The 11,616-nt window shown below is 38.9% G+C and overlaps 1 protein-coding gene across 2 annotated transcripts in view; it reads right to left on the bottom strand.

Annotated features, from left to right (window-relative positions):
* Positions 1-304: 304 nt before the first annotated feature.
* Positions 305-11,616, bottom strand: part of LOC106963075 (neurotrophin-7-like) — a 27,455-nt gene continuing 16,143 nt past the window's right edge. Inside the window, exons 2-3 of one of the 2 annotated variants that reach the window (XM_015057793.1) lie at positions 3,282-3,386; positions 305-1,567 (exon numbers count right to left, since the gene is read on the bottom strand). In XM_015057793.1, the coding sequence (XP_014913279.1) occupies positions 696-1,556 (861 nt within the window). In that variant the 5' untranslated portion in view covers positions 1,557-1,567; positions 3,282-3,386 and the 3' untranslated portion in view covers positions 305-695. The remainder of the gene's footprint in view (positions 1,568-3,281; positions 3,387-11,616) is intronic. The other variant, XM_015057795.1, reaches the window with a different exon arrangement.

Genomic DNA, 11,616 nt, shown 5'->3' with positions numbered 1-11,616 from the left:
AATTATGCAAGGAGGAGTCAACCAAAATCCCTATGTGGTGATGTAAAAGTTTCATTGTCAATTATCTCAAACTTTTGATGGAAACCATTGTCCTCAAGCGCGATTCAATCAATTGCTTAGATTAGCTATTTATATCTAATCACCAAAGGTATAATCGTTAAAAACTCATTTTTATTGACCACCACGTGCTTTTTTTTCTGGTGTAATTTCTTTTCAGTGTTGCAAAAAAGCAAGAAAGGGGAGGAGCAAACACATTTCCACAGCACTTTAAGGGTGTCTGAGTGGGATAAAAACAGCACAACCAGGCAGGCAAGCACTGAGGTGTTTAATAAATAACAGCATGGACAACACGACAACAATAACAACATTAACATTTAAAAAGTTGAAATAATTTTGTATATGTACACATACTGTATATACTTTTATATTTGTCTGTATAAACCATAAATATAACATGCAGTCCTCATAACTTAAAACTACTAGGACTTCTTTGACTGAGGTAGGGTCAGGGAACAAGGGACTGAATGAAGAAATGTGTTTGTGTGTGTGCGTGTGTTTGTGTGTGTGTGCATGTTTATTGACTGCTGTCATCAGTGGGTGTATGATAGGAGCATTGGCATAGAAGCTGCAGTGGCTGTTTCGTAGAAATGTGTGTTTGCTTTCATAGTCCAGTGGTCAAGAGCGGTCCACCTCAGTCAGTGTCCCGGTTTTCTTGACCAAGAATTCCGGCTGAGAACACACACGCACGCAGCGTTGATGCGGATGAAACGCCACGCTGTCTGTTCCTTGAAGACGGTCAGGGCGCTTACATATATGTCTGTGTTGGTGCAGTGGGAGTTCCAGTAGCGGCTGTCAATGCCTCGACAGCCCGAGTTGCCTGACTTGGAGCCTTGCTTTCCACCTCGTACTCCAGATCGTCCTCCGATTACGGTTCCAGAACTCCTGTGCGTCGGGGATCTACAGGTGGTCTCATAAAAAAGCTGTTTCTTTACCTTGTTGTTGACTGTAACGTGGGAGAGTACTGTCACTTCATTTCCAGACATGTCTGTGGCTCGCGTCTTGTTCACCCAGGTATTTATACTGTCACACACGGAGTACTCTCCTCGATGCATGGTGTGTGATCCTGCTTTGCGCCTCACCCTCAGCCCCCTCACCCTTTCAAAGTCATAACCCTCACCATCCAGAACGTCATGCGAAGGGATTACCTCGCTAAAGACGACACGAGGCGAGGGGCGGTAATGTCTCTTAGAGAAGAGCTTCGGGTCCACCACCGGGCTGGAGGGGTCTGGAGAGGAACCTGCTGGAGAGTCCCCAATGACAGGGCTTCTGTTGTGCATGTTTGAGGTTGCACTGTGTGTCCTCTTGGTTCTAAGATGGGTGGTCCTGTGTTGCTGATATGAAGTTTGGTCCTGAGAAAGCTGTCCCCTGGCTGCTGCTGTCTCCTGCTGCCCTGCTCTGTGATTGGCTGCTCCAGGGTTCCGGGCCAAACCACCTCCCATGTTCAGTACAGCCTGGACGCCGATCAGGAGGAGCAGAACCAGTAGTGATGACCTCATGGGCACACGTCCTGGGTCAAAAACAGAAACATCATCTTAATTAGCACTATTACCACTGTAATGTATTTCATTGATAATTTTTTGATAGACTTTGATAACCCTAAAAAAAGTCAAGTTCAAAGAATATCCTTCACAAGTTACTCATTTAATAAATATAACTAACTTTATCGTCAGTATTAAAACAGGTGTTCCGTGAAGGCATCGTTGTATTTGGGTTCTAGTTGGACCAAAATGCAGGCAGAACCAGAGGCAAAAGTTTGGAGAGTTTCTTGAATGATAAAAATACAGACTTATAGAGTAGTCACTAAGGGGAAAGCACATGGAACTGGCATGAGTGTGACGGACTGTCTAAGGAAAGAATCCAGCAAGAAACAAACAAAAACCAGTAGCTTGAATGTTGAGGAAATAACAAAGAAGCTAATCAGAGAAAATGTGGTACAGCTGTGGCAGGGAGAAAAATGGAAACTGAGGAAGAGAGGAAGACGAACACAAAGGGAGTTGAACTAAACGGTAAATGGCACCCTCTGACCGCCAGCAGGCCGGGCGGGTGTAGCGTCTTGCCGATAGACACAATTACTGAAACCGTCTGGGGTGACGGTGGTAGGAGTCATCCCAGACGGTCTCGGTAGATGGTAGTGACTAAAACTCAAACGAACTAAAAAACAAAGGGGGAAAAATTAAGACAGGTCTAAAATAACTAAATCCAAACGCACAAAGAGGAGAACACAAGAATAAACTAAATATCAAACAATAATCATGGGGAGGGCCATTCATTTTAGTGTTTTAAATCTAGAATCAGTGAATTAAAATGACCCACTCACAAGATCAGTTTTGGATCACACGGTTTGTACAAAGGGAAACGACTCCCCCTCCAGCACGATACACAATTTCCAGCTTGACTCAGGACGTGAGCCATTCACACTATGACAGGACCATTCCAGCACCTGTTCCGCTCATGTTGTGATGTAATGCTTTGCTTCAGTTTGTGTACTCGAATCATGGAAACCTGGCCCAACTTCTAAAACATCAATAAAACACCAGAAAATATTTCAAAAATACAAAAGCCAAATCCCAAACAAGCAAGTACCCTGACACCCATAGGATTGTTAAATAACTTTAAACACCAAGGAACACACTATACATGTCAGAGATAAAATTATTTAAATTGAGAAGATTTTGACAGATTCACACCTACAAAGACATTAGCATCCACTTAAACTGGCAGGTCAGGCAAGGAGCCAAGAGGCCCAATGTAATTCTGGAGGACGTCCAGAGAGCGACGGCTTATGGAAGAATCTGTAGACAGGAGAACTATTAGTTTTGCGCTCCACATATAAGATCTTCATGTGAAATAACTCTGAAAGAGCAGTCCTGTTTGGAGTTTGTCAGAAGCCATTTAGAGGAGATGAATCCTTCTAAAAGTTCCACACTTTTCAGACTTTGTCTTGTAAAAACAAATTGGAAAAACACGATTTTCCCTCTTCCTAGTGGTGCAGCTCTTCGTGTTCATCTATCATGAGAAATAAAATAAAGTTTGTGGTTGTAACATGAAAAATATACTGTATATATAAAAAAAGATCCAGGGGTGTGAATGCTTTTGCAAGGCACTTATCTAGAATATTTATATAAACACATAACTCAGAAAAGGACTGACCACAACAGTTCCGGTCTTGCCTTTCTTGCGCATCTTTTTTTTGTTGTTGCTTTGCAAAGGTCTATATGTACCTGTGAAATGTGTCCAATTGAAGAAGCTCCTGTGGACTCTAGAGCCAAACTCCAACGAAGACTGGGGCCCTCATGCCTGCCACCTGGACCCTTTGAACCGTATCTCTGTGATACACACACACACAAAATAAAGGCTAGAAGAAATATAATTTTACTAAAACAAGTAGCTATCAGTAGTCTTTTAGGTTGATATTGTATTTATTTATTTTTTCCTTTGGAAGCCAAATTTACCATTGGATAAATAACAAAGTTATTGGTTTTTAATGTCTCAAAATATCAAGCTGTCATCTATTAGCCTGATACAATGTAGATTGTATAAAAAGTTAAATTAAAGGTATAGCTTTCACAGTCTAAATGCATACACTCACCATTTAAAACTTTCAAAGTTAAGACTTGTGACTCATTGGTATTTGGGGGCATCTCACACATCGTTAAAAGCTATATACAGCCGTCAAACATGCACCACTCAAAGGATGTGAATACGTGCATAGAAATGTTGCCATACCAACTTCAAAATACATCCCATCCATGTGCATGAATGCATATGAGTGTGTTTGTAAGAATAATTTGCATATTTAGATGCCTTAATGTATAAGAATATGTCTTTCAATAGTGCAAATATTCAAGAGGCCACTAAGGTGAGTTAAACCTGACCAGTTACTACTCATCAACAATGCTTTGCTGCATCCATCTCACTGTTATAGTCTCAGTGTTGAAATACCACAAAGTTTATGGGTGCTGCAAATATTTACCTCTTCAAGTTTAATGTTATTGCCTTGTGAAGTTTGCAGCCTTCTGGTTGGACATAGCAAAGCTCAGAAAGCAGTTAGTGGTCGATGGTATATTTCTTAACAAAACACAGTGGCTTCTGTTTTTAATTTTACCTTCTGAGGCACAGAGGTCCTCTGAAATTTTTTCGTCTACAACTTAGCAAGATCCATTATGTGTCAGTACTGCCTGCTTTGTGTCCACCAGCTTACAAAGACAGGCAGCTGAGGCTTATCAAAAATATAATTGGCTCAGTTCCCTTTGGAAATCTTAACTGGACTATGGAGGAGAAATTTGGCATTTTAATTCCATGCTCAGGTATTTTCCCACAAGCTAATATTGTAAAAGGCTATAATTATATTTTTTCTTCAAACTACAATTTCCACATTTGGCAATGTGCAAGGCAGTTAAGACACAGCTTCCAAAAGTATCAATGCAACTTGGACCAGATATTGTCACATTACAACCACAAATGCATGTAGAACTGCAAGCAGTTGCCTATGGGTTCCAAGACTTACCCAGGAAGTTTGACCTTTGCCCCAACCCTCTCACACACACACTATTCCCCACATCCTGCCAGTGTGGCATCACTGTATCTCTTAGCATGTGGACCGAGTTTGAACCGTTCAGGACAGTGCTTACTCCTTAAAGGTGTTGAAAAGTGATTAGCATGCACGACTGCAAAAGTTTAAAACATAATGATGGGTGCCCTTTCAAAAGCCCCACTATAACTCAACCTTTAGACAAATCTGGGAGAAAACACTCAAAATAAATCTGCACAAAGTCGGGACAGATTTTAATGTGATAGACAGCTAAAAGGCCGACTGTAGCCTGTGCAAAATAAAAATTTAACATTGAAGATTGTGAACAGTAAACGCAATGTGTGATTTAACCCTTTCATATACTTCAGATGTCTTTACTTTTAGTTGCATTTTTTTATTTGTTTTGTAGCACTCTGCTCTTCTCATTTTATAGAAGCTGATGCTTCTTTTTGGCTGTCCCATATAAATAAACATTTGATATAATTATTATTTTTTCATTGGTAATTTATTTCAAACATACTTTTTATGCAATAAAATCTGAGGAGACATTTGGGCGTCCAAAGAACCGGCTTTTTAAGTTAATTTGTAAACACTAACTAATGTCAAAACCATGTATGGTTTTCCTTCCTCTTCATAATTGTCTGTTGTTGTGCATTGGTCTTTTACGTGAAACCCCAATAAAATCCATTTGAAGCTTTTGACTGCAACTTGGAAAATTGTACTATTTACTGTATATAGCTGCCTATGAATAGCGAACTTTGTAAAACAACAGGACAAATATGAACTATGCTTGACTTTTAGTTCATTTCTTGCCCTACTTACATGATGAAGGGAAATGAGCTTCTTAATCCAATGTAATAATAATTAGTGGTGAAAACTTTTTACGGTGGTTTCAGTCTTTTACTTCTTGTTGCTCTCCCTTGGTGATGTTCTGTTGTGTTTTACTTAAGAACAACTATAAAATGTGAGGATTCTACATCCAAATTCTTTCCCACTCTTTCACTGCCTTAAGCAGCTTGAATGTATACGGAAACTCTGGTGGAAGGTCAGTTCGCATTGCATCTCCAAAACAAGCACGTAATCTTTGGCCATGCAGATAGCTATTGTTTTGACAAACTGATAGAACAGGGATATCTTTTGACTTCAATAAACACAATCAAACACACTTGGCTTCGCATATACACATCCGGAGGTGGTCCAAACATGGGACAAGCTGACTGATCCAGGTTGACGGGCAGCCGGGCCCGAGGTGAGCCTGTAGGATCTTAATGTTGAAAATATGTGGCTTTTGTTTAATATTGGTGGAGGCAGAGTAAACACTTGTTCCCAGGAGCACAGGGGTCAGAGAGTTTTAGAGAACACTTCTGAGTTATAGGATTACCTTAGCATTTGCCTCAAAATCTCTAAGAATGCTGGTTTAAGAAGAGACTATTCTTGTTTTTAATTTAAAGTGTCTAATTAATTTGTTGTAAGGGCTAATCTCTGCATGCATGAAATGTTTTTTGTTTTTTTGTTGTTTTTTTAGTGCAGGAAAACATTCAGGTGAGTTCCTGTGCAATTATGCGTTTGTGGAAACATTTGTTTTCCACGAACGGTGACCGGACGTCAACTATTTCTTCACTTGATCCACTACGCTCTGCGTAGTCAAGTAATCAGTCTGGCTGTTGAAAACGGGTCACTTAGCAGCATAAACATCCAGAGCAGAGCAAACAAAATAAAACCATGTGTCGCATTGGCCAAAAAGAGTTAAGATTTGCATCTGATTCAAATTTTGTGGTCAGACCTTAAGAGCAACATGTACAAACAAAACCCTCCAAGCTTTTGTCAGCTGACGCAACTATCTAACATAAAGAGTAGTCTTCTAAACATTTAAAATGTTTAGAAGGTGAAACAGATGATGAGTGCTTATGGTCTCTCCTGCTAATGCTCAGACCGATGCGTATGACGGTTCATCTGAGATTGTATCCGCTGTTGTCAGGGTTCACATCGGTTTTCCAAAAGCAACAGATTTACACACTATAGCAATGTGGAGGAAAACGTTTTGCAGAGTGCAACATCTCCTTCCCGTAGCCACAAGTAAACCTATTTTTATTTGGTGCATAGGCATCACTCTTTAATACACAACACAATGAGATACGTCTTGAAAGAGTTGGACCGCTGGAAGGAGATGATTTTGTGTCCAAATAATGACGAAGGAATTCCAAAACCCTCACAGCAACAGGAACAACAGACTGAGTGTGATTCACGTTTTCACACAGTCATGTAAACAAAGCAATTGTTTAATAAGTTGTTATGAATCATACAATAAGCAGGACCCTCCAAAGAGAATTGATATGTGGCAGAAGCAGCCCTGCGTAGTTTACTGGAAAGAGAGGAGGTTCCCTTTTTTCCCAATTAATCAGAACCGTTTTCTGTTGTGGAGTTTCTCCCCATCGTATGCGGTGACAGCATGAGCATGGCAAGGCACCCCATGGAGGAAGAAGCGATTGTTTAGGCAGAGAGAGGTTGTTTGAATGAACAAAATGTGTATAAGCAGAGAAAAATCACAGATTACTCAGCTGCAAGGCTATTATAATAATAAAAAAAGTCCTGTAGGAGACGGAAACACTTCTGACGGAGACATTTCTCTTAGCCGGTGCCTTTGGAGCCATACGGTTACTGGTACTCACAACAGATTCTTGTAGCATGGCTTTGTTTTGTCAGCGAGTCAACAAAAAAAAAAGATCTACTTATATAATGTGCCAGTGACATGCCACGTAATTACATTTGGCTGAGGCGAACAGCAAAGGAAACGCAGGTGGCCCACACCATGAAAGGCGAGCGTTGCTTTCCATCAGTGCGAGGTTAGTTTACAGTAAGTGACAGATTTGTCCTATCTGTGGCGTGCATTAGTCATTAGTAACAAGTCCCTGTTAAAAGACGAGCAGGAGCGTCGCTTCAGCAGTTTGGTCAAACAAACACACACATCTGTCAGCACGATGACAGCGGCATCAGATTATGAGCGGGTGAGAGGGAGAGCGTGACAGCAGCAGAGGAGGAGGGAGGAAGAGCAAAGAGGATGGCGACGGGACAGCAGAGAAAAAAAAAAAAACTGAGAAAGGTAAACAGTTTTCCCGAGTCTCTCAACAGCTCAGTGTAGTGCATTTCCTCTCGCTGTCAACCACTGGAAATAATCATCGAGTGGGATGGCTGCCAGGTCAACTTGCTTCCCATAAGCGGGATTGACATTTGGGGTTTGTTTGATTAGAAATGACAGTTCCTAGTTCAAATTAAAAGTTATTATTGTAATCATTATTTATTCAGTGTTTGTACAATAAACAAAGTCTCACTTGGATAAGCAGGCAATCACAAAATCTTTCAAGCACCAAGGTGCTGCCATAAATTTAGTTTTTTGTCACGTAAAATGATGTCATATTGTTTCCAAAAGCATCTTCAGGTGCTTTGTGAGAAGTAGTCATGGAAACGCGCAATGTCAAAATAAATGTGTTCTTAAGTGATGTCAGGATGGGGTCAGCCACCTCAAATAACTCCAAAAGATGTAATTCACATATATACAAGAATATATTTTATTTAAATAAAATGTGCCGTTTTAACCAAACAGCTTTAAAAAATATTGACATTCCATAAAATATATGTTTATTTTTAATTTACACAAAGAACTCAGCAATCTGATGGTATCTGTTCACTTTAAATCAAGCTGCACGTTTTAAACTCAAGTTATGCCACGGATGTTTAAACTTTTATACCCTATAGCTGTCTTCAGATGGTGATTATTTTAAGTCAACTTTAATTTAATGCCAATAAAAAGGTAAGCTAATTTGTAATCTCTAATTAATAAGTGTTTTTTTTATCAAATTTCTTGACATTCAGAAAGTTTTGCAAGCTATCCACAATGTTAGAAAACACTTCTGATGCCTTGTATTTCATCAGATAGTGCTGTAGAAATGTTTTGTTGAAATATCACATTTAAATGTATGAACCTCAACAGCAAAACTCCCTATTCTTTGAAACAGCACTGAAACACATTTCAGTGACACTTTGAGCAGCATAAGCATGTTCTGAAGAATAACTAAACTTATATAAAGCTCTAAATAACCATAAGGTGCTACTCTTCAAGTGCAGGAAGTGAATCTGACAAAAAATACAACTACTTTAGGTCCTATTTAGGATGCACATAGTGCCATTTTAGAGCATAATTAAGAAAAAAACAACAACACTGAATATATCAAACATGACTTGAAACATAATTTGACGATGCAATTAAATGCCTTGAAATTGGGCCTTGACTCTTTAAGAAGCTCCTGCTCTATCTAACACTCTGCCTTCAGGACACCATCACAACATTTCTCCATTAGGTTTTGAGTTGCACTGAGAAGTAATTCCTACAAAGAGCTCAGGAGATGCATCCTACACCGATTAGAGCAAGGATGTAGAACACCCTCAGGAAAATGCCTGGGTGTTTTCTTTTTGTTTTTTGTTTTTTTGTTTTTTTCTGAGTGCTTGAATTGTTTCTAAGAGCAGTAGAGACCCAAATGGAAAAACAAAAATTAGCATTGTTGTAGAAAATATGTACTGAGGTGAAACATATTTGCTCAGGATCTTATAATCTTTGGCTTCTGGACTGAGTTAAGAACAGCTATTTCAATGAACTTTTGATATGCCTTATTTTAAAATGTGCATCCCCATGTTTTTATGTTTAAAAGCATATGGTTTGAGACCCAAGTGAGCTGTCGTGAATCAGAAATACTGGAAACATTACATTTTCTGCCCTGAAGTCCAGGATACTGGAAGAATGAGTCAACCAGTGCCAATGTGACAGACATACATTTCCTGCTAAAGCACTTCATTCCCCAATAAAATGTCAAATGATGTAACACACAGTACAAAAAACATTTGCAAAGGCTTGCAGAGTCAAAATGCTCCAAAGGGGGGAAAAAGGTGACGCCGCTTCTTCACATCAAATTGTATTAACTTGATGGATTTATTGAGTGGGGCTCTACAACATTCCTAAACTTTGTAGCCCACAGGCACAGCATTTTAAACACTTGAATGGAGATTTCAATTAAATGTAAAACAAAACAAAAAAAAAAAATGAATCGGGTAGGTATGCAGGTGTGAGATTTTATCTGAGTGCTTCATAATTCAGCCTTATTATGCAAATAAACTTCTGGAGCAAATTAAATCCTTCATGAACCAATTTTAAACGAAAATAAAAGAAAGTAAGTAAGTTTGTAATAAACACAGACTATCAGTTCCCACAGATGTTTCGATTACTAGCTGTGGAAAAAAAAAATGAACTAAAGTATATTTGAGGGACATCCTGAGAGAATCAGAACAGACATGGTGTGGAAAATCAAAAGGAGGGATTGTAAAAAAGTCATCATCCAACTCAGTTTTTTTCTGATGGTCTTTCATTTATCTGTATCCCCACTTTTTGCCTGGCTCATAGTTATAAGTCAGAGGTTACTTCCTGAGTAGCAGATTCTGTGTCTAACAGAGAACAGATTTCAGAACCATGCAAGTTTATACGTGCAGGTGGAGAGCACTGGGATGAGTTAGCGTTGTCTTGTCCCTGAGGAAAATTACACAATCATTGTTTTAAAAATCCATGGGTCTTTTTGGTCAAGGTTAGATTACATGTCTCCTTCCCATTAGGAACTTAACTGAAATTGGATGAAAATGACCATACTGTGCCATAGCAGCTATACAGTGACCTATTGGAAGAGCATCTTATATATGAGATAAGACTTCACATCCTATATAGTATGTCCCCGATAACTTCAGTTAAGACAGTTGTGTGGTTGAAAACACACTTGTGTCTCTACAAACGCCTTTACTCCTCTTTTAATGCACATAAATATGTGCTAAGGAAATTACCTTTTTCCATATGGACCAAAAATAAACATGACTTTTTTGAGTTTGAAACAACAGCAGATGATGATGCAGATAATGATTCTTTTTGACCCATTAGCTTTCTGCAGTAAATCTACATCTCTGTGTGGTGCGTGTTGTGTTAATTTAAAAACTTATTGCCATAAATATCATGTGTCTGAGTTGTTTACTGTCATATGGTACAACTGTGTTAGGGCTGCACAGTGTCAGGAAAGCATGTGATATGCAATGATATTAGTGAATGTTGCAATAGTGACTTGACTTGCAATAAACAATAAAAAAATATATTGTTTCTTCTTTTGGTTCATAAAAAAACAGCATTAATTGGTTCTAGCTTCTGGAAAACTAAACATTAATAAAAAGAGCTTTTGGGTATCGTTATTTTAGCATTTAAACTACTTTAAAGTAGCTTCATATTGACTAGAACAACTTGCTACCAGTTGCCTTCTAAAATGTTTATGCTGTGTTTAACATGTTTCACCAAAGATAGCATAGGCATAATGAAGGTTAATACTTAACTCCCTTGCTATCTTAAGAGACGGGGTCCCCACAAGGATTTTTATTCTGTCTGGTAGGTTCGCTCTGACCCCGTATGCACTTTTGCGAGTTTGTTTTTTGTGTATGTCTGGTTTCTGAAACTGATGACATGATGGGAAAACTCCCCCAGCATCCCTGCTGTCTGACCGTGACATTTGCTGCATTCCTCCTGAGCTTCAAGTTAGGACCAAGGGAAGGTTAAATAATTAGCTAACACTAAAAACATGCACATTGCATCTGGTCATTTTGTGATAATGATAAATTTGTGACAGATTTTGCAGCTTCATGCTGTCCTATAATTTCACAGCTGGGCTGGTGTCAGATTATCACAATATAACTTTGAATAAAAGCTCAAAGAATAACAAAATAATAGAACATTTTAGGAGTTTAAAACTAACTTTTTAAAACCTTGGAAGACCTCGATACCAAGTCACCTGTCTACAGCTAATCGCAGGGATTATATTGAAGAGCATCATAAGTGTTGTGGCTCATGTTACAACAGAAGGAGATTATTTTATTAAAAAAAAAAAAAAAAAAAAAAAACCCCCAGGTTTCCCTTTTTTTTTGGGCCTTGCCGATTTTTTTTAATTGGGTTT

The sequence above is a fragment of the Poecilia latipinna genome, unplaced genomic scaffold, assembly GCF_001443285.1.
Source record: "Poecilia latipinna isolate Pla-1442-1.1 unplaced genomic scaffold, P_latipinna-1.0 Scaffold1491, whole genome shotgun sequence".
Lineage (NCBI taxonomy): Eukaryota > Metazoa > Chordata > Actinopteri > Cyprinodontiformes > Poeciliidae > Poecilia > Poecilia latipinna.
Note: the sequence above shows the minus strand (reverse complement) of the source record. Positions and strands in the feature narration are given on the sequence as shown.